The sequence below is a fragment of the Ooceraea biroi genome, chromosome 11 (assembly GCF_003672135.1).
Source record: "Ooceraea biroi isolate clonal line C1 chromosome 11, Obir_v5.4, whole genome shotgun sequence".
Taxonomy (NCBI): Eukaryota; Metazoa; Arthropoda; class Insecta; order Hymenoptera; family Formicidae; genus Ooceraea; species Ooceraea biroi.
The window spans coordinates 2,011,124-2,034,325 of NC_039516.1; the positions used below are offsets into that span (position 1 = coordinate 2,011,124).

General features: G+C 46.3%; 1 protein-coding gene across 9 annotated transcripts in view; it reads left to right on the top strand.

The window, feature by feature from the left end:
* LOC105274478 overlaps positions 1 to 23,202 on the top strand; it is a 76,528-nt gene that overhangs the window by 38,243 nt on the left and 15,083 nt on the right. For 4 of the 9 annotated variants that reach the window (XM_026973939.1, XM_026973943.1, XM_026973942.1 and 1 more), the window contains exons 4-8: positions 1,819 to 1,827; positions 4,738 to 4,812; positions 7,728 to 7,947; positions 10,650 to 10,770; positions 13,398 to 13,504. In XM_026973939.1, the coding sequence (XP_026829740.1) occupies positions 1,819 to 1,827; positions 4,738 to 4,812; positions 7,728 to 7,947; positions 10,650 to 10,770; positions 13,398 to 13,504 (532 nt within the window). Of the gene's footprint in view, positions 1 to 1,818; positions 1,828 to 4,737; positions 4,813 to 7,727; positions 7,948 to 10,649; positions 10,771 to 13,397; positions 13,505 to 17,105; positions 17,213 to 23,202 lie in introns of all 9 variants that reach the window. The other 5 variants (XM_026973938.1, XM_026973940.1, XM_026973941.1 and 2 more) reach the window with 3 other exon arrangements.

Consider the following 23,202-nt stretch of genomic DNA (forward strand, 5'->3'; position numbering starts at 1 on the left):
GTGTTTCACGTTTCAGTGTTACCGTCGTTTTTCCGCGACCAATCAGTCGCTAATTTCTCTGAAAGCTATCGCAAAAAATAAAAAATAGAAAACGCCAATGACCGAATCTGCCAAAATATTTTTTTCCCGTATAATCTCTCTTTCCCCTTTTCCCTCTTCCTCGTCAATACGCTCGGTGTTTCATGATCCGTTGAACAAACGAAGATACCTGTTTGTTGATATCCAAAATATTTGTGACACGAAATGCATCACCTCACAAATACGTATTATTATCTAAAGTCTCAATGGAATTATGCTCGTAATAAAGGGCGAGAACATTTCATGAAATTTAAATTCGTTTGCTGACGCGGACGATTTTCGAGCGGCACTTTTATCTCCGGTGGGCCGATCAGAGACGATGGAGAACTCGCGATTTGAAATTCGAATCGGTCGCCGATAAACCGCGACGATTTGTTCCTCTCGTGCAGGTAACGTGCAAATCGGAGACGAGCAGCCGCGAACGGATGAATCAGTAAAACTAACCAGAAAATCGAGTTTGATTGGTAAAAAAAAAAGGAAAACCAGGCCATGTAGTTTGTAAGGCGATGCTATGAGAGAGATGTCCCACATGTTTAATCATACCTCAATTATTATGTGCGCGACAATGACGCGCGTGCTCCAGACGATAATAAAAATGTCTTGCCTACGTCACGGATGCCATTGCAGGCCAAGAGCTCGCGTGTGCAACTAGTGCGTGATGCTTTAAATGAAATTCTTAAGTAGTTTATCGATCGCGCTCCGGAGAAACGCGCCCGGCGGGGGTAAGTGTGTCGCGCAAAATGTGATTTAACGTTAAGAAAGTGAGACGCTCTCGCACGATAAAACGTAATCCCGGCAGATTCAAAATTTAAATAACTGGAAATTGGATTTTTCGGCCGGACTCGTTACTTAAGAAATTTAATTAGATATCCTACCCCACGAACGTAGTATCGATCTAGCGTAATAAAACTCACGAATCCTGTGTCCCTGCTCCTTTGTTACTGCACTCCGTCCCGCAGAATTCCTAATCTCTTTAGATTCCGCAGTCCGATGTCTGTTCTCCCCTTCCCCCGATGTGTGTTACTGTCTTCCTGTTTAATGTTAACAAGTTTATATATCATTGTTTGTATATCTCACGTAAGTTGTGTGGAATCCCGAAGTCCCGCGACGTGAAATATATTTTCATGTGTGATGCCCCACGCCGCAAATAAAATTGTCTAGGCAGTCCGCGAAAAACGCCAGGAGATTACTGGGCTATAATCGGAAAAATTGCAGTACCAGTGGTGAACCACACTTGTATTGTCGAGGGAGCGAAATTGAGTGGCCACACGTACAAAACGCGATTATCGCCCAGTATTTTTGGCCGTTCACATTCATCACGGAGATATAAATCTGAGTAAAATGCAAATTGCCCTAAAAAAAATTAATCATTATTCAAGACGAGAAAATTCATTTCGTTTCTTATCTCTTCGCGATACATGATACGTGCAAGTTGTCTTAATGTTGCTTGCTGGGTCATATCTCCGTGATGACTGCAGTCTTAATTACATCGTCCGTTAATATCGTCTTTGTGGCTCTCTTGTGTCTAACTATCTCGAAGAATACCTATATCTGTTAATCTATATCATAATAAAATAAAAAAGAAAACTGCAAGTGATATACGTACTAACCGGCATATAATGCTATTTTCTTTGTTTGTTCTCTGTGGCGCCCGTTGTTGTATCCACCTGAACACCTGAAAAAACAAAACCAATCACTGAAAAAAAACCTCTCAAAAAATCTCAAAAACTCTACCTCCAGGTCTTGAAGGTACTAATTAAATGCCTCCTTAGCCAAGTCAGTTAAATGCTTTGTTCGGATGTTTGCATGCGAATTTTTAATTCGTCTCTTTATTCTCACTATTCTTTCATTCGTTTTATATTCACATCTCTCTATTTTCTCACTTTCTTACTCTTTTCATTTGTCAATTATTCTCTGCTGTTTTCATGTTTTAGATTAAAGTACACGTATTGTCCCTGCAGCTGATATCTCACCGCAAAGAGGACATGCATGTTTCCCTCGTTGCGAATCGTCGAAAAACTCGCGTTCCTCTCGACGGAATAGAGTCAACGATGCAGCAACTTCTTGATTACATCTCTAATTTGACACGACTCCATTACGCGTGTAGTCTTGTTACTAAACAGAAACTGGAGTAATTTTATTATCCGCGGGACATGCAATTTCTATCTTCTCGCCGTGGATGAAATATCGAATGCAAGGAAGCAGCGTACCGAGTCTCCAGCGATTCGTTAAATTGAACGCGGTCCGTCTTTTGATCCGTATAATCATGCAGAAACGGGAGATGTTTGCACTTGAAGGAAACTAAATTTGTAACTACGTGTTTTACGTATGGTCACGCGATTATATTTATTCTCCACGAGCGGAGCATCGTGTGCGAGTTGAGCAAACGTGGACTTGAGTGAACTCGGATGAATCTTTCTCGAGGATAATTTCGCGTGCACACTCAGACGTAATCCGCGATTTCGTCTTTCTCGCGGTTTCTGATCTTCCTGGTCTTTCGAAAGATCTACTCAGTCTCTCGTCGCGATGAATTTAATTTCATTTTCGCGTAGCACAACGTTCTCTCTCACCCGCATGAAGAACTGTTTGCTGTTCGATTATATCAGTATTGCATGGTTGCTTGGTAGCCGTAGACACGTATGCGTTATGAATAGTCGTAATACACTGTTATATAAGTAGACGTTTCGACGACAAAGACTTTTCGTTTTAGTCGATGCTTTTTTTCAATTCGCCAGTTTTCCCTCCGCTTCTTCGCTTCTCGCGCTTCTCGCGCGTCAAGAGAGCGAGAGCAGGGGTGGCGAAGCGAAGGGGATGGGCGCACGATATTGTCAAGAAAAATGATATCGCACGGGACTCTCGCGAGAGACGAGATTATTGCGGAACGCGTCAGAAAAAGGCAATAGCGCAGCAATTATTAAATGTGCGCGGTTGATCGCCGATAAAAACGAACTTAGTAAATGCGCGAAGTTAAAAGCCGATCGTCGAGACCAGACAATAATGGCGCGTGTAGGTTCGCGGGGCCCCGTGAATAATATCTTAATTGAAATCTATGCTAACCGCAAATCCTATCGCGCACCACACCCACCAGACGCCATAAGCTAATTGGATTAGATCTTCTCTCCTAGAGATTCACCTACGCTCTATCTTACTCTCTTCTCTCTTTTGCCTTCCTTTATTCTCTCTCTCTCTTTCTTTTCTTTTTTTCTCTTCGTCTCAATCTTTCATCGTTATCCCGTTGACTAATTTATAACTTCCTGCATTTCCCCCTCATCCGCTTCTCCATTCTTACCTCTCGCTCGTCTTTTCTCACTTTTCATTCTCTCTCTCTCTCTCTCTCTCCCCCCGCTTTCTTCACTCTCTTCGCTCTAATTTCAATCTTCTACATTGTCATACATACATAGTGCATACACGTATATATATACGCACCTTCAATCGAACATGCAAATCTACGTCGCATTGGGACCGTGCACGACCTTATTAAGCAGGGTCAACCTCTGATTAACCCGCTATGTTAATTTCCGTCTTGGGTACCTCGAGATACGGTAGCGTATATGAATCCGGGCCGCCTGATCTTATTACCGGTTTCTGATATTTGCAATCTTGTTTACGTTGATCGGCACATCAATTTTCACGCGCGGAGGAGGGTGTATAATCGCGTGCGGATAACACGATCTATCATATCTAGAGTTAAATCAGGTTCCAGTACTCGCACGAGCAAACACACCCCCGTGACGGTGCTTAAGTTACGTCATAAAGTATGCTCAAACGTGCGGTCAGTAGCTGCTCATTAAATTTGTAACGATGAATCCAGCGCGCGCGTTTGTTCGGATACCGTAAATGTCAGCGGGCTAATGTAAGCCACCGGTTAAATATAGGAGATGCAGAAAGCACACGTCTCCTTTACCATTTGCAATGCAATCTTTCAGCATGGATCTCGCAAGGGCTCGATGTGTATATATTTATAGATATACACATAACACAGGGAGATCACACGCTCTTATACTCATCTCATGAAACTTGTAAATAGAAGTTAGACTTGATCGATATTTCACTTGGCATGGGAAACTGTAATGTCATCGCTTCCTTCACGTCACACGAGATTTCTCTACGGCTTTGGATTTGTTCTTATCTCGCAAGTTTCTCACGGCATTTTTGAACAGAGGATGCAGTTTAGTCTCTCGATGTGGAGTTGTTTTCTTTGAAAATGTATCTCTCATGCTGTTTCAATTGATTTGTGAAGAAAGATTTCTGAATATATATATTATTATTCTCGAATAATTCATGTAACAAACGTTCTCGTGTGTCACTTATTCTTCAGTTAACGTACATTTCACATTTTGATCTCAATGTTTCGAGAGTAACGTCTGTAAATAACACTAAAGAAAAGATTCTTCGTGTTTTACGTTCACTCACATTACTTCTTACGTCTCTCGATTTACGTTATCTATTTCTGTGCTTCTCTCAATCTTTCTTTCTCTGTCTTTTTCTCTCTTTCTATCTTTCTCTCTCTTTTTCTCTCGATCTCGATCTCTTTCTTTCTATCTTTCTATCACTTTCTTCCTTTCAGTTTCTCAGCCCCGCGACTTTATCACCGACTGTAGAGAGACTGGAAGGCGTTACCACTTTATCAGATGCGCATTAATCCCTATCTTTTCGCAGACCATGGCGGCGACGAAGAGGAACGCTGGTCTCACATCTGCCGTGCCTCGAGCGACGCTGAACGACGAGGAACTGGTAAGGACTTGCCCTTTAGTCACTATACGTCATTATCGCCACTTCGCGTCACCGATTAATAAACCATGAGATACGTGTTTGCCCTATAAGGGGAGGATTGCCACCACCGTTGGTATTTAAGTACTCTTTACAAACAAGGGAGCATACGCTCCCTTCCGGCGGCGTATTTCAAGATCGCTGTTGTAGACGCGTGAACGACGCGTATTAGTTAGCGCGATATAAGGCCGGTATTCATAGTCGAATCTTATATTTAAGACCGTCTTAAGTGTATCTTAAGATACTTCATAGCCAATGAAATGATCCATACAGCATCTGCAGATAAGCTTAAGACGGTCTTAAATATAAGGTCCGACTATGAACACCGGCCTAAGTCACGAAGAACGAAGGGCTCGGCAGCTCATTTGCGCCCTGCGTGATGTGTACCGGTCGCTCGCAAACTTCCACGACGGTCACAGGAGAAGAAAGTTCCTCCGCCGCGTCCGAGAGCGAAAGTAAAAAGCTATACATTTGAGTTTTTTCTTAGTTATCCGAGAAAGGAATGAGAAAGGAAGTGTCTTAAGGCGGGGGATAGTAACGAAGGAAAGGTCGAAACGGGTACATGCAGGGTGGAGTTAGGTCGCACGTCATTTACTTTTAAGTTTTAACAGCGGCGAGACCCCGGCGCCGAAGCTGCACGATTTAACCACTGGACTTCTCTTTTCTTTTCATACGAAACGTGCCGCATTTTACCCTCATTTCCACGCTATTTTCTCTCACGTAAGTGTACGTTCTGTTTCTGCTGTTCTCCCCCTTCTGCCCCAGCCCCTCTCGATCGACACACCACCTCGCACCATGTTACTTTGGAGCAACGTGTAGCGACCTAGTAATGAAATACTATTAGCGGCTAGGACACCAGGACACACACATGCACGCACGCAACGTATGCGGGAATCTGGATACCGATACTCGCACACGTAACGCGTGTGTGCAAGAGGATACGTGCACACACGTACGTGCGTATCGAATGGGAACGTAGAGCGAAGGAGTGAGAGTGCACGGGGTCACTCGTAGGAGTCTGCGGAGTGTCACGACGCAGGGTATCATGTCAGAGAGAAGTAGCTGAGCTAGTGCTAGGAGTTTCCGATCCCTGTGATGTCGGATGTTCCTCGTATATATCGAGTAACACCGGGAGTGTCCCTTTCTAGGTCACTTTGACCCGGCCGCGAGCGATATACGGGATATTCCGGGGCACCCTCGGATTCACAGTTTATTTGAACGTTATCCCCGAGGAAGGGATGGTTGCGACCAGCACGATTCGAAATTCAGTCCGCGCGATCGCCCGCGGTTCGTTAGCTCTTGACGGACGACTCCGATGACTGAAGAGTTATTAACGCCGCGTAGAAAAAAAATGGGGGGATTGGATTAATACGCACGCGTTCTCGCTGATGGACATTGTAAAAGGAGGATGTTGTAAAAAAATGTCGAGGTAACGTGCCGAGAATTGTCAGCCGTTCGCTCACGCGAATTCTTGTGTGGCGAGGCGACGGGTACGTGGATTTTGAAAAATTGATGCGCGGGGGGAACATCACGAACTCACACGTTAGTCCCATAGTGCTTCTTAGCGGATCGATGCTTCTACATCCCCGCCAAATAGCACAGGCATCTAGAAGACGCGCTCGCTCTGAAACTTCCTCGCGCACGCGGGACTTTGCGATGGAAAAAGAAAAAAAAAAGACAGAGACAAGCACTTGCAGCGAAGAGTTGCAAAAGGAAGAGACAACGAGGATTCTAGATGTCCGACATGAAAGGTCCGATGGAATGATCCCATCGCGAACGAGACAGCTCGCGTATGCAGGCGATGATCTCCTAGGTGATCCCACCCTCCCTTCAAGCATGGTAAGAAGACCCGGAAGAACCGATAGAGAAAACCGATAGAGTCGCTCTCGAAAACCAAAAGTCGAATGATGAGAATCCTTCTCCTTATTTTCGAGTGGCACGAGTAGATGCCCGGGAAACTTAAAACGGCCCCTTAGCGTATCCAGTTCGCTTCTGTTGGAACCCTCGCGCGGGTTTCCTCCCCTCTCGTGAAACCCGCGTGTGCACAGAGCTCGCGTGCACGCGGTTACGTAACCATAGGAAATCCAGTGGCACGAAGATCCCGATTAATAATCGAATTCACGAAGGTCTTGCTACGGGACACCAGTTGAACGAAAACCAGTTCTGGTCCCGCGGTTCTCCGCTCGTAACTCGAACCATAAAGTCTCAATTAGATATCGATGCCTCATCGAAAAGCAATTGCTTTCCGTTGCGGATCATCGAGAATACGTGAAACAAATGAGTAAACCGAGAAAGAGCAATTTTCTTAAAAGGTCAGAACGGTCTCACTTTTCAAGCGGATATAGCCTCGTTAATTTAATTTCTGATATAATCTGACGTCGTACAGTCGCGCGATCGATTTCCCATGGACACGGCTAATAGAATTTTGTAGTACGTTATACACACACACACATACATCAGCTGCGATGGCTATTTTTATCGCGTCGTTTCCTAAAATCATCAAGTTCGATATATTTTCAAATACAGGATAGATATAGAATAGAACGCTCGCTCGGAGTAATTTGAACCGGTGCTTCAACATTCGATAAATGTTGTAAAGCGCATTTTACCGATTACACGTTACTCACGTTAATATCAAGACATCGGAAAACGTGCCTCGAGCTGGAGATTTCTCTGAAGATCCTTCCGAAGGATTAACAGTGCACGACAATGCTCGGCAAGGCGTAACTCTCGCGCGAGTCATAACGTGTTAAGTTTTACGAGCGGAGAACCGAAGTGGAAAAACATATGTTTGCGGAAAGCATTCTTGCCTCTTGCCCCTCGTTCCTTTCCCTCTGATCGTGATTTAACGAATCGCAATCGCGATGGCGCGCCCGCAGAAGATGCACGTGTACAAGAAGACGCTGCAGGCGATGATCTACCCCATATCGTCGACGACTCCTCACAACTTCGTCACTTGGACCGCCACGTCGCCGACTTACTGCTACGAGTGCGAGGGTCTTCTTTGGGGCATCGCTCGGCAGGGAGTTCGATGTATGGAGTGCGGTGTCAAGTGTCACGAGAAGTGCAAGGACCTCCTGAACGCCGACTGCTTGCAGAGTGAGTAACGCCTGTCGTTTCTTTGTTGTAATTTGGCTCTCGGCCACAACTTACCATAACCGAGAGAAATAATTGTTGTTATGGGAAAGTACATGTGTGTTTGTTACATCGCGTACTGATTATTTTGTTTAGTCTATTTTATTTTGGATGACTGGTCAACCGAGATCGACGTGAGATGGTTGTACCTTGAAAAGAGTAACTTTGAAAAGAGTCCCAAACTAAGGTCATTAATTAACGAGAACACTCTTGATTAAACGAAACTATTATAATAATTGTCCTACGTTAAATACAGTAGTGTACCAAAATGATTCCTCGATAGAGACGACGAGTGCATTTTGAAGACTACGAGGAGTCGAGAAGTCACAAAGGCTCTTGTCGCCGGGCAATAAGTCGTCGTAATTAAGAGCTTCCATTCATTAACGAGCGGCCAGTAGTAGAATCGGTATGCACCTTGGCAAGCGAACAAGAACCGAAGTAACGTCGTGAATGACTTTGCGGTTCGTTAAATAGAGATTAGGACGAACGAACGAGACTGGGCGAACATGCATTCAAACGACTGTTCTCCCTCCTGATTTCCCGCCGTCGTTACTTCGACGCGAATTAATAATTAATTTGTTTCGTAAGACACATTTGCTTCTTGCAGTCACAGCCACCGCTATTTCCGGCGACGTGAGCTTGTCGATCGACAGATATCGTTCTCTCGTCCCACAAAATCGATTCGTAACGGGATATTCCTATTCTAAAAAAGGCGTGTTAACATTTACGGTATTTTCAATAGCAGAGAACTCTAGGCAATATAAAAAATAATGATTTCAACAACTCAGAACTTCTCGGAAAAGAAAAAATTTCTACAGGCTAGAACTTTTTCATTTCCGAGTTTACAGTATTTTCAATAGCAGAGAACTCTAGGCAATATAAAAAACAATGATATCAACGACTCAGAACTGCTCGGAAAAAGAAAAAATTTTTTAATAAATAAATAATGTTTTCGAGTAATAATATTCATATATTATTATTCGAAAACATTATTAACATTGAAAAATAAAATAGCGCGCGCCTGTGTTGTACTAGTCTAATAAACAATTGTAAAAAAATTGCGTGGTGAAATTCCCCCGGATTAACCGCCCTCGCAAAAATGCAATTCTTACGAGGGCGAACGATGAAATAAAGTCCGCTCGTAAAACTATCTCGCGTTTCGGTTGGACAAAAGAAGCTTCGATCGAAAATCGGAAAGTAACGACACTTTTAATACTCGTACGTCCATCAGACTTTCAATTTAATACCGGCGGGAAAGTCGCGTTCTCCATGGGCATCCCTTTCGTCTGGATACCATTTACTATCGATTCGTGTAGCCGCCAGACTAATGATTCCCATCCCCCCGGATCTGTCCCCGATAAAGTTTCTTTCCTTGATCAGACAGTCCGCGATTAATTTATAGCCTCTCCGTTCCCACCTCCGCCCTCAACTCGCCTCGTAATTCCGTCCTCGATTAATTCCCCCTCGCCCATCGGCGTCCGTTGTAATTTCGATGTACCGGGTGTTTCGCGTCGCATTATCCTTCCCGTCCTGCTTTCTTTTTCGCACCGATCGCCGTCTGATCCGACGAACGGATAACAAGAATGCCAGTGAATCGATGACTACAGGGAAACACTGAATTCTTTGTAATTTGATGATGCTCACCGCGTCGCGTCTCGCGCGCCGGAATCTGTCATCATCACACTCACGTTTAACGTATCTGATAGCGATAATACGGTAATCAAAATTGACGCGGCCATTACGTGGGACGCACGATCATCTATCATGACCCGTATGGTTGCATCGTGTCGGCCAGTTCGTATATAATTTCGCGAAACGCAACCCCGGCCATTACGCGCGCCGCTATGTTTGCATGATTATTGGCGCAGTATTCAGACGCGTCGCTGCGGTAGAGCGAAAATATTGGTATTACTTGGATCGCATCGATGATTATGCGAATTATGATTTCCGCGGGGGATAAAATCCTGCCGCGAGGAACACCGTGACTGATGCGTTTTTTGTTTTACTAGTACAACACAGGCGCGCGCTATTTTAATTTCAATATTAATAACGAAGAGGTCTCGACGATTGAAAACCCTTTAGATTTAGAAATTAAAAAGTTCTAGCCTATAAAATTTTTTCTTTTTGCGAAGAGTTCTGTGCTATTTATATTGTTATTTGGCATATTGCCTGGAGTTCTCGATGATTTAAAATTCGTTAAAACAATAAATGAAAAAGTTCTAGCCATTAAAATGTTTTTCTTTTCCGAGGAGTTCTGTGCTATTTATATTGTTAATTGGCATATTGCCTAGAGTTCTCGATGATTTAAAATTCGTTAAAACAATAAATGAAAAAGTTCTATTCGATTTGATTTAACACGGCTTTTTTAAGAGTGGATACGGCAATTGTTTTTTATTAGGTGATGCATTGAAAAGCAGCGCGCGTTGAATAGCGTGTAATAAATCTTGTTCGCGCAGAGAATATACATGTACCCCCATTAGAGACGTAAAATAATTTACCGCCATTGAATGTCGCCCGGAACCGATCAAGAATTAATTCCGACAAATAATCAGATTTAAATATTTCGCCGAGAACTCGCTCGATAAATAATAATCTGCGAGTACACACACGTGTGGAGATTGGAATATATTTATATAGTATTACACTCGTGCCATTCTTTCTCGCAGGGGCGGCTGAGAAGAGCTCGAAACACGGCGCTGAGGATAAGGCGATTAGCATAATCACGGCGATGAAGGAGAGGATGAAACAAAGGGAACGGGAGAAGCCGGAGATCTTCGAACTGATTCGGTGAGTATCCATTTACCGCTCTCGCTTCTCTTTCTGCTTTTCTTTTGTCACAGCTAACGGAAGTCAGCGCGAAGTCAGCGACGGAAATCGTGCTGTCAGTCGCTGTCAGTTCGTGGACGAACAGCATAGATCAACGTAGATCAATCCCAACGCGAATTCACCGCTCGTCTGTCGCCACTGCTCGTTATTTTCGTAATTGACCGAATTGAAAATGCTCAACAATTCTCATAAAACTGTGAAAGAATGATCAATCCAACAACTGCCTAAATAATTAAAAAATAAATAAGTAATAATTAAATAAGTAAATAATTAAAATTATGTTTTCGAAAATGTGCTTGTAAATTTTGCACAAGTTACTTGAGTCGCAGCGAGATGTTAATCGGAAACTACATAGCGCAATAAGATCAAGAACTAGGCGAGACTGCGCGCGTAATACAAGTGCAGTAATGACGCAACATTCAGCTGTAATAATCTCCGTAATATTATCGAGTTAGTGAGGAAGGCAATATCCGGTCCATTCAATGAACGTGTCATTCTCATGAATTCGAATAAGCTTGCTGGGGCTAGATAATCTCGCGAGTTAATATTATCTGCTCGATGATCGCTATTGACATTTACGCATTTATTTGCCATATTATTCTAATCCAAATTCTCTGAATTACGCTTGCGGGGACGCGCAAACGTAATGTCGCCGTGTCGTGTTAATACGCACGACGGTAATTCGCTAATAACGCAAATGAAACGTCAATAATAACACTCGTGTTAAAAACCTCGACTCATTGGTTGTAATCGGCATGATTGTTTGCACCGAACGGTCGTTGCGAGCGGCAAAGCCGGATTCTGTTTATGATGGATGATAAATGGATAACGCGTGCGGCTTAGGTACGTCGTTACTCCTATAATAACCGTCTAATCTCATTTGCGCACCTTGCGTCAATCCGTCGCATATCTGCCATCGTTCATGCCGCAATTAATTAAGCGTCGTGCTATTTGAGATATCACCGTTCCGCATTTCCATCTTATTACTCGAATAGCCATGTTATTGGAGCTGATTATAAATATGTCGGCGGTGCAAAAGATCAACATGGAATACGCGTTTCTCTAAAAGCGCGCGCGATAAAAGCTCACCCCGACAAGTAATCGATTAATGAAAATCAACGTTAATTAATATCGCCCGTATGATCTGCATTATGAGAGAGAGAAGGGGAAGGGAGAGAGAGAGAGAGAGAGAAAGAGAGGTAGACCTACACAATACCAATAGCAGCGCCGATAAACCGTTCGATCGATACTTGTTCAATTAGTCGTGCATTAACATATTATGGAGATATCTCTTTTTTTCAGGCGAATTATATCGCAAAATAATACATTTATGCAACTCGCGATTAACCGTGGATTAATCCAATCTGCGAGAATGGACGATGAAATACCGATAACTTTTCCAGGAAGTTTTTCAAACCGATACGATAAAGTTATGTTAATAAAGTACTTGGCGCGAGAATGATCCGAAGCTCGGCGTATTGTATCAATATAAACCTGTGAATTAATCGGGGCGCATTAAATCTGCAAATATTTTCCTCATTTTCGCCGAATAGGACTGACGTAATTTAGCCCCTCGGTAATTAGCGCGAAATTGCCGTAACAGCTGCGACCGCCATTTTCGCGTGTCGTGAAAAGCTATGCGCTACTCGCTACTTCCACAAAAAGTGCCAGCGCGAAATGTAGCCGGCCGCAATGTAGTTAGCGTGTATTACTCGCGAAAATCGTAATTAATTTAATATCATGTGACAATAATTAGTTGTCAATTAAGGCTGGCCTGCATTTAGCGGCGATAGACTGGAATTAATCCGCGATTAATTGAAACGCGTAGACCGTTATAACGATGCAGTGGCGACAGTAATAAACCGAGCGAGCAAGAGGGAGAGAACAAGCGAAGCTAAAGCGAAATCGTCGTCGTCATACAAGGCTCGGTCTCGTCTTCTCTGAAGGACGCGTGCTAATCGTGCCATCGGATCCGAGACGGATACGACGTCATTCATCGAACGCCAATATCGTGTCGTCGAACAATCAGCATTTCTCGTTAGCGACGTGATCGCCGATCCACTGCTCTAACCAGAAGACTTTATTTATCGCTTGTCACCGGATGCACCGTTCCTGCCTTTTCTCTCACGGCATCAGAAAAATTGAGCGAGGAACGGTTGTCGCCTAACGGACAATGAAATCCTACAAAGGGAATTTTCAAGCTACCGTGCTGAGAGCCATCGGTGTCTGGTTCTCGCGGAACGCGCTCCGCAAAAGCGAGGGTGGTTTTTCCACAAGGGAATGGCTAAATACGCGTGTCGATCTCAATAACGCGCGCGTGATCGTGGATCTCTGCCGACGTCGCTAACGAGATCTCGCCACAGGGCGATAATTTTTCTTTGAGCATACGTGACACCGCGCCACGGGGGGTGGTTTCCGGTGCCTCGCGGCTAGAATCGTTACTTATTCCGCGATTGAGTCTGCCGCGTGGCAGAGGCAATCTCGAAGGGTAGAAAAGATCGCTTTCACCCCGGGAAAACAAGCAGATAAGACGAGACCGCGGCCAACTTGGCACAGCTTATGTGAAAGAGAATCTCGTCGGAGTTTAGGTCAGTCTTCGGGGTCGACGAAAAGGCGCACTCGGGCCACATGATGGCGGTGGAGCAGTCGGTCTTGGATGGTACCAGCAAGTGGTCGGCGAAGATCGCTATTACAGGTTTGTGGTGCAAGCTCGTGCTCGCCGGCTCCCCTAAACTGGTCTTGCACTACCGTACCCCGTGCGCGAGCAGCGAGTATCAATGTGTGGATGCCTGTCCCGATATATAACATATTATATAATTATTATTATACATGTATGTGCTGCCTATGTATTTTGATCTACAGCGCGAGTCACTGTCGCATACATGTTACACGCATACATATATTTACATAAATACATACATACATACACAACACGTACAACGCGTATACGCGCACGATTCATCATTTTAATGTAATTTTATTATTACTGTTCCCGTTGTTATTATTATGTTGTTATTGTACCATGCGCCATCGGATCTGACGATAATAACTCGCTCTTGGTGGCTGCCGCGCGTGGTTGTGTTGTATTGATTGCCATGAACGTATCGACGTTGTACAGTGACCGCCGTCCCATGTATGGTCCCATTGTCGAAACGCGCTCGACCATCGTGCGACGATAACGCGGACATCGAGAAGAGGCCTCTTACGTTCAAGCCGCGCGCAAACTATAATCGTTCAACTTTATTTGCGCTGCCTCTTTAGCTTACCAGTAAACTGCAGAGTATACATCCCGCATTTCCTGCAGGTCAACTGCATCGCGTACCGTGACGATGGCCGAGCTACTTTCGAGTTCCTCGTCCGAGCCACCTTGACTCACATCTCCCAACCCTCGCAACAACCCCCTCTGACCAATACGGACTACTGTATGTGCGCGCTATGCTGCTGTTTTGTTGTACGTGTATGTGCTGCGTTTTTTTACGATCCACCCTTGATGCGCTGGATGTGGCCGGATGTGTATTACGCGCTGATCATTAGTGTACAACACCATTAATCGGACAATAACCCCGGACATTCACCTCTCTGTTGATATCCTCTTTTTCGGCCTAGCGAAAAAGTGTCCCTTCGCTCCAATTTCACGGCAATCCCGGCTGCCGTCGTTGCGACCGATTTGTTTCAGCGCGATCGACGAAAATCGAGTTTGCAGACAGTTTCTGCCGCCTCGTTCGCGCGCGCGAAAGCGCGATTTGCAGGCAGCCTCTTCCTCTCATCCAAGGGGGAGGCAAGTGGCGAGGCAGGGAGAGCGGCGGAATAGTTCCAGCGAAATGAAATCTCTCGCAGTCCTGGCCCGTGGTGATTTCCCTCCTCCCAGAAGCAACGGCTCAATTACCTCCTCGCTCGGTAAAGCGTTTCAGGAGGACCCGCTTGCGGAACTCGCGCCGCGAACAACCAATTATTCCGCGCTGGCCAAAAATCGCGCGACACTCTCCGCAATTTGCGGAGGTCGACGCCATGCACGTCGATTTGCACTGCTTAGGCATTGATCTGGGTTGATACGAGTCTCTTCGTGGGGCGGGCATCATCATGGTACAATACTTTGTGTCCATGCGTGTACACGCGGGCACGTACGCACCGCGTGTCGTGCGGTCTCCCTGGTCAAGTATCACGCGATGCCTGTTCCACTCCGAGGGAATTCAATCGAAAGTCCATTAAGGTCACGTGGTCGACTTGTTGTGGCGGCAAGTACGTGCCGTTGCCATTGTCTAAGGTAAACTCGTGCCGGCTATAGCCGCCGAGCCGCCATGAACGCGAGTCCCTGACCGATAGGCCAATACCACAGCGACGTTCATCGAAAGCAATCTACCAACCACCTGTAATCTTCGGCATATCGGGGGCGCATTCTCCTCTTTCTCCCGGCCCCTATCTCTCCCTCTGTGCGCCCTACTGGGAGATGAGGGTCGAGACATTGATCATCGCTTCGATCGAACGCCTCGGTTCGGCTTCTCAACGATTCGCGTCTCCGGGCAGAAATGTCTCTTTGAGAAATGAATTCGCTCGGATCAATGTCGGATTAGCTTGACGATCTTGCGTTTAACAAACACACCTTGTAGAATTAATGGATCTCGCGTGTCAAAGACCAGGGAAATGTGCTCATTTCGGTACGCCCGATCTCTCTCCTTCTTTCTTTCTCCAGAAACAAATTGCGTTCGTGAATTATGGACAGGAGTGAGGTTTGTCAGGCATAAGAAGCAAGCGGATCGATGGATCGCACGAAACTCGAACGCGACAATTACCTCACTCGAGAATGGACAAAGTTCCAATTGAAGTTATTCCCCTGGAATGGCCTTTGCACAAGTTCTGATTGAAGAAATGTCCGCGCAAGTTGTTCCACATACACGTTTATCCTACAAACCTGTGCATAGCCTACGATTTATGCTCTTCTTGTAAACAAATGCATGGCGCGGCATCGACCCGTTCCTAGCCACGAGAGCAATTACCATGTGAAACATGTTGCCAGTAACACGCGCGAACGCGAGGCAAAACTACCCTGACCTCGAAATAACTGTGCACTCTACCTTGTTTGCATTCGACGTCTCCATTCCGCGCGGTAACGCATTTTGCGGGATCGTTGCGAGCGAGTCAAAGGGAAAGAAATGAATTTCTTTCTTCCATCTCGCCTCGTCGTCACATTGCGAGCTCGATAGAAGAAATGCAGGGTACATCTAGCTGGCAGAACATATTTCGCATGCTTCATCAAAAAGAAGTTTAACGGCGTTTAACGGCGATACAGAACGCGGCGCGCTTCAAAGGTATTTCATATCGTCATTCGCCTTCGCCGAACAATTGCGGCCACAGCTGGCAGGTCAACGGAAATCCCCTGTTGGCAATGGGCCACGTAAACCGAGCAACAAGTCTTCTTATTCCAGGGCCCGGCAGATGCGCGTCTCGGTCAGCTCTTGGTAATAAAACTACCACTAATTCCGCAGGAGGGGATTAACAGGTGGCATGACAAAAATATCGTATCCGTGCAATCGTGGCGTGAGAATGCGCGCGTGATCGATCGATCTCGCTATCTTTCTCGCGCGTTCTTGTTTCGTGGCACTTGGCGAAACTTGGGGGAGGAAACCCCGACGATAATGTTCGCGATCGTGCGCCCGATCAAATGCTCTCTCTGTCTTCTTCAACTTTGTCTGCCTCCGTTGCTCTTCCGCAGGTCGTTCCGCCTCGCCCATCGCTCTCCTTTGATGAAAATAAATCAATCGAGCTCCGTAATTCGAGTAGCCCCGAGACCAGCGTTCCACCCCGAATTCCGCATTCTCGGCTTGCGCGAAATTTCCACGCGCGCGCGCGTTGGGGAGGCCACAGAGGGAAAAAACAGCTTCCGGTGAAGAGAGTTTAATCCGAGTGCCGGATTGAGGCGCGAATTTGATGAAACACACACACACGTGTCGCTTCGCTTTCACACGGCGCCGAGATACACGCGCGGAAATTATCCTTTTGGCATCCTGGCTGCGCAAACGCATCCCCCTACTCGCTGCTATAGCTGGCCTGCTGAACACGACCGCCGCTGCTGGACGATGGAACGATCACGGATAATCTCCCGCGACGATCGCTACGTCCTTCGGTGGCCTCCGTAAGACGTACACCTCCTGGGCCGCCTTGGAGAGAACCGTCTCGAGAGGATTCTCTTCTCCGAGCAGTCTCTAAAGCACTGAAATGTTATGGGAGAAGGAGGAGGAGGAGGGTACGAGAGGTTGTCGAAGGACGGTATGATGACGAGGGCATTGTCTTCTTTTCAGCACGACGTTTTCAGTTGACCCGGATACGCACATAGACAGCCTCGAGCAGGCCGAACAGATCGTCCTTGAGGGTACCAGCAAGTGGTCCTGCAAGATCGCCATCACAGGTGACACGATACTGTTTCCTTTAGTGCGTTTTAATAATGAATTCTCACTCACCACGATCTCGATGATGAGTCACCGCAATTCTTTATCGCGTCAACACGAATACACGCTTGAGACACACGACTACACGAAAACTTACGTAGGTTTATCACGATTATAGAACATTTCTGCAATTCTCTATGGCTATCGCTATTTATCGCCACTCATTAAAGTTTTTAGTAAATGAAAATGAATGCTGAGCGTTATAGGCGTCAGCAGTAATTCTCATCGAATCGCGAGCGCGAATCGTCGAAAAGTACGAAATCCGTATTGCACCGATGTAAATCCGCCGATGTTTAGATTTAACGCGTTTGCCCGGCGGAAACGCGAGTACCAGATTCAGCCGATTTCTAAAGCCATCCGTTAATCAAGAGCAGAGGCAGCATTATGCTCTCTGTGAGAGGCGCTAATCCTTTGAGCAGTTTTGCGAAGTCTCAATCACCGTATTCCCGTGCGCACGACTTTCCGTTCAAAGCGAACGGCATCTGTTTCACGGTGCGCTATCGGGGAGGGATGAATTGGTAAGCGATGACGCGTGACGTATGAAATTCACCCTACCTCGTACTCATTCGCTCGAGTACTTGTGCACCAGCAGGAAAATCAGCGAGTCCGCTTCGTCGCGAAGTTAAATCTTTGAAATCCATCGAACGTCGTATCTAATTCACCGGACATCGTACTGTCTCGCCTCTTCCCCCCCGGTGGCGGATTCGGAAATATATTAAAGTTGCACGATGTCGGGGTGTCTCGCTGGAGCTGCAATGTCGCGCACTCGTTACAATGAAAACTAAAGCAATTTGTGAAGTTACGCCGGTCGGTCGGTTGAACGGTCGTGCGCACCGACGTCCCGGGAGTTCCGACGAGGACGAGGCGATTTAAATGCATCCCAACCGAGCTACCTCAAGTACACGTTTCGAGGAGGAGATCGCGTCGAACCGCGTTGTTATGTAACGAGCGAGGCGAAATGCGTCGCCTCAGTGATTCGAGAATAACCGAGGCATCCTCGATGTGCTTGCGGATGAGACCGGCGCGATCGTTAACGTGTCCGACGTCTCTTACCCTCCGTGCGATATTTGCCGGCGTGACACCGATAAAAGTGTCAGACGCGCGAGACGTGTAATAACTTCGTGCGTCATTACAGGTAGTCTGTGTCATAGAAAATTACGGTTTACGTTGGAAATTGCAATCGTAGCGCATCGCGGCCGCCGCCGCAGACGCGAGGCGACGGGAATGGCGCGCAGGCTGCATATGTATGCGCTTCTCCTCGAGGAGATCAATAGTTCAACGTACAGACAATGTAACGGCTTGCTCAGCCTCCATCGCGCGCGGTCCATCCGCGTCGCCCGTGTGAATAGATGTATTTATTATCGGATGTCATATAAAAGGACACAATTGGACAAGCGCGTCTCTCTGGTTAATGGAGAAAAATACCACGCAACTCCCGCTGATATAATAATATTTCATCTCTTTGCCGAGACGGGTTCAGGGGCACTCGGAATGCGCTTATTTAATAACATTTTCAGTGTGCAAATGCGCGTGCGACACGCTGAGAGTGCGGCCGGATTGACGCAGACCGCGATCGATGTAAAAACGCAGTTTTTCCGAGATACAATGGGGTGCAACGTAACGTCTGCGAAGTCGAAAGCGAGGGAATAAGGAAACTCGCCGGCGAAAAGTCCGATGGGATTCGATTTCCCTCCTTCCGTTCCACTCACGATTGCCACCGATGGCGAGGTTCGCGAGCGCAGCAGCCGCCAGCCCACCCTCGGCGTTCCCTCCGAGAGAACCCTCCCCCCGGAGCTGCACTTACCCTGCAGGGATTCGCGCGCGCACCGGCTTCGAGAAATAGATTTACGCGCGAAGGAATTTTCCCGAGAACTCGGTCGTTGTATTATCATCGCGAGACCTTTGAGGAAGATCTCAACATTTTAGTCGCGAGTGCAGGAAAGGGTATCTTTTGTCGCTTATTTTAATGACGACAAACTGCAAGGATATTCTTTCTTTAATTCTCTTTGTCGTTGATCGAAACTTGATGGAAAAACCGTAGAAGGGAAATACGAGCTGTACGAGATTTAACGTAAATCGCATTTCGTGGATTTTTGACGTAATGCAGGGAGCGGACGAGCGCCAAGGGGCATTTCGTTACTTCTGATCGGTTGAGGGCGAGACAGATGAGAATGAGGGGATACTTGCGCGCGGCACGTATATATTCCGCGAGTGAGGAAAAGTCGATAGGCAGCGAGTGTGGCAGGCACTGCAACGAAACTTTTTTGCCTTTCAAAAGCTGCCGAGGTATCCAGTGACGTTTTCCTAGTCCTCCGCTAACGGCGGAAGTGCCGGAAGAGTGGGAGAAAAAAGGCAGGTCGGAGGTATGAAAAAGGGACGTTACGGTTCTCCCGGCGAGACGGAGATAAGTATATAGGACACACGGTATAAATAAGAGAGGGAAAAAATCGGCGCAATGGTCTGCCTTAGACCGGCGGTTGCTGCTTTTTTGACCTCTATCTCTTCCGCCGTGAGAGTTCCTTTCGCCGCGCGACCTCACGCAAATCTTGCGCGGAAAGCGGCCTTAAATAATCAGAAAAGGGACAAAAGGAAATTGAGACGATTTCTGGGCGAAGTAACTTTGCCGAGAAATTGTTGGCCGTCATCGCCAAGCATCGATTGTTCGCTCCGTCGGTTGCTCGTTTCTGCTCCGTCTCTGGATTTCGTTCCGATAGAAAAGGGAAGAAAAAGAAAATTGTACCGAGTGAAAGAAAACAACCTGCAATGAAATGTACACCCGGTCTCTCCCATTGTGCAAGCAGAAGTGGTGTTTAACTGCAAAAATGAATAAAGCTCGAAGCTGAAATGCGCCGAGACGAAAGACGGTATCACTTAATCCTGCTCGGCAAACAGAATTCTGTTTATAGTTCGTCGGCGTTTCCACGTGCACAGCTTTGTGAATAATCTGATTTCTAGCGTGCACTCTCCCGGTGAACTAGTCAGCCGCCACCCGAACGATAAGGGTGGAAGATCGCAGGAAATGAGGGGACCAGGCGGGGGCGCGAGTCGGTGAAAGAGGTGGAGCGCGGTAACAGTCGGCGCCACTTCCTCTTCCGTCCCAGTGATCAGATCTCTTGGCTCACACAGGACGCAAATTAAAATAGCCGCGAGAATCCGACGGGAAATCCCTTGACTGCGAATCTCCTTGCCTCTTCGATAGCATCGCGTGTCGAAGAAAGACAGGCAAATCATGGAGGAGAATCACGTCACTCCCATGAATCCCCTTTGCCAGCGACGATAAAGAATACATTGTTCCACGATAATCACCGCGATATACAATACATTATACACAGTCGCCGACGGCATGATCAATTAAAAATGAATGCTGCCGATGCGACCTACGTGCTAAATCAAACGGTCGGAGTGTGGCTTAACACGTAGAATCGACACGTCTGATCAACCCAGGATAACGAGAAATGTACATGCAAACGAGAAATTGTGCACACCGTCGACAATTGCAATATTTGCGTTGTCGCATCGTGGTCAGTCGTGCGACGTCTCCTCTCTCGCGTACAATCGGGTCGCAAACGCGATGCATTACAGCGCGATTGTGTTCCGCACGCGTATTCGATATTTAAGAATTAAATTCGCGAAACACACCCCGGGGGGATGCTGTTACAGTGGGTCACGTAGAAACGCGACGCGACCATGTAAAACACGTGTAACGCACCCGCTGAATTAACAATCGCGTCGTTTGATAGGCGAAAGCTCTCGGTGTCCAATAAATCCATTACATCCGTGACGAATATATTCGCGCGTTTTTTTTTATAAAACCGCGTGATTCGCTCTTAAAATCGGGACGCGGGTCCGAGCAGACGCGCGCGAAGATCGATGCTCAAATCGTGCGCTCGCGAGGCCTGTACAATGAAACGACGAGTGCCGCGATAATGTGAGATAATGTTTTCCTGTTTCGAACTAATTATCGAATTAATGAGGCACCCGCAAATTACGCGACGAGTACACGGGCGCAGTTTGTTGCGCGAATTACAACACACACACACACAGAGGCACATACAGACACGCGCGCGGACGCGCGGATATACTACCCGGGGAGACTCTTGACGTCCCTCACGAAGTGGATTATGGCGATGACTCGATGATTAATGAGATTAGGTATGAAATCGACATTCGTCGAGGGCGGGAAGCATCGGCGATCGTCCCCACTGCAATCGGCGATGCGAGTCGGAAAGAGTTAGTAGCATGGGCATGTGTGTCTGTCCGTCCGTCCGTCCGTCCAAATCGGAGCACGTTCACCAATATATGAGAAATGACATAGCATATTTTATATTTTATATACATTTCCCTGTGACATATATTATATATATATATATACACATTTAGCTGTCTAAATATTTCTCTTCTATGTGTGTCTGTGCACGTGTGCATACGCATACGTGCACGTGTGTGTCATGTTGTATCACGATGTATGTTATCACGACTCACGCCGAGCTTCTGCACGCTTTTAAGATTGCTGCCTACAGTGGAAACTGGAGTGTCCGGTCCAGATGGATGTTGAGCCTCTGCATGCATCTCTATGACACATATATTATACATAATTATTTGCAACCACACGTAATGAAGAATCGGATGAGAGATGTGAACGTCGATGTTGTCATTATCGTCGTCATCGTTGTCGTCGTTTTGACATAAGTGTCAATTGATAATGCCGATTAATTGATTCGTGCGCGCGTTCATTGATTTATCACTCGCTCGCGTATGTATAAATCTGTTCTCGCTGGAACATTCAAGCCTGTCACGAGTTTTTTATTTTCTCTCGTGGAATCGAATAAAACCTGTCTGAAGAGTCTGAAGAGTTTTGCGAAAAGCGCCGTGCGACTTTACAATAGGAGGTGTACAATGGAAGCATCGATTCTTCTCAATTCCGCGACTACACCGAGATAAAAACATCGCAGAGCTCACTGCGTTTTTTAAACTACCTGTTTTTAATTAAATTCTCGCGTAAAGCGGAGAGTCATATTTATTCATTCGGCCGGCGCAGATGCGAATAGTTGAATATGGAACGTCCGAGACAGAAAGTTCCTTTTAAAGGGCCCGCTGTCCATTATCCGTGAACGTTGAAAGAATTACGTCGACAATCGCGGGAAAATCAAGGCGAGCGAATAAATTCGCAATATTTACGATACACCGTGCATAGAGAAATGCAAAAAAAATGTGACACAAATTTCCCCTCTTTTCTCGCGAGAAATCAATAAATAATTGCCATTCTATCGCAATCTCTATCACTCGTTTTTTTTAATAATACGCAAATTTCCCCCTCCCGAAACTGCTAAAGCGGAAGCTGAAGATAGATTAACGAGACCATGGAGAACGCGAGCATAAATTACACACACGTCGCTGAATCGGCAAGCTAAAGTTTTATTACTTCACGTGCGCAGTGACGCTGATGATGATGATATTTGCTCTTAAAAGTCCTAAACCGCGCGCGTTTGTGGCAGGATCATCCGGATATCAATGCAGAAGGATATCCCAGCGACTCAGTGCAGAAGAACGATTTGTTCTAGTGTAATACTTGCCGAGCTCGCAGGATACATCGTAATCTCTCGGTTCGCATTCATCAACGACGCTTTTCAAGCAAGTGTCGGTCTTGTCCTCGCGCGGACCATGTAAATCGCGCGAATATAAAATAAAGTCTTACACGAAGAGCTCGCGCGACGCTTCTTTACCCTGTTTCTTTTGTCCAGAATTCTTCTTTCCGCGGTTGCACAAAAAGAGAAGAGGTCGCGCGCGCGAATTAATTAATTACTCGGTGCGCTTAATTAGGTTGTGACGTGTTCGTGCAAGCTGCAGACGCTAATACATATTTATCTAGCGTCGGCACCCTTTTTATTTTCGATGAAACGGTGCGGAACAGATGTTCCAGTGGATATTCGATTCCGTTAGCTCTATCGGA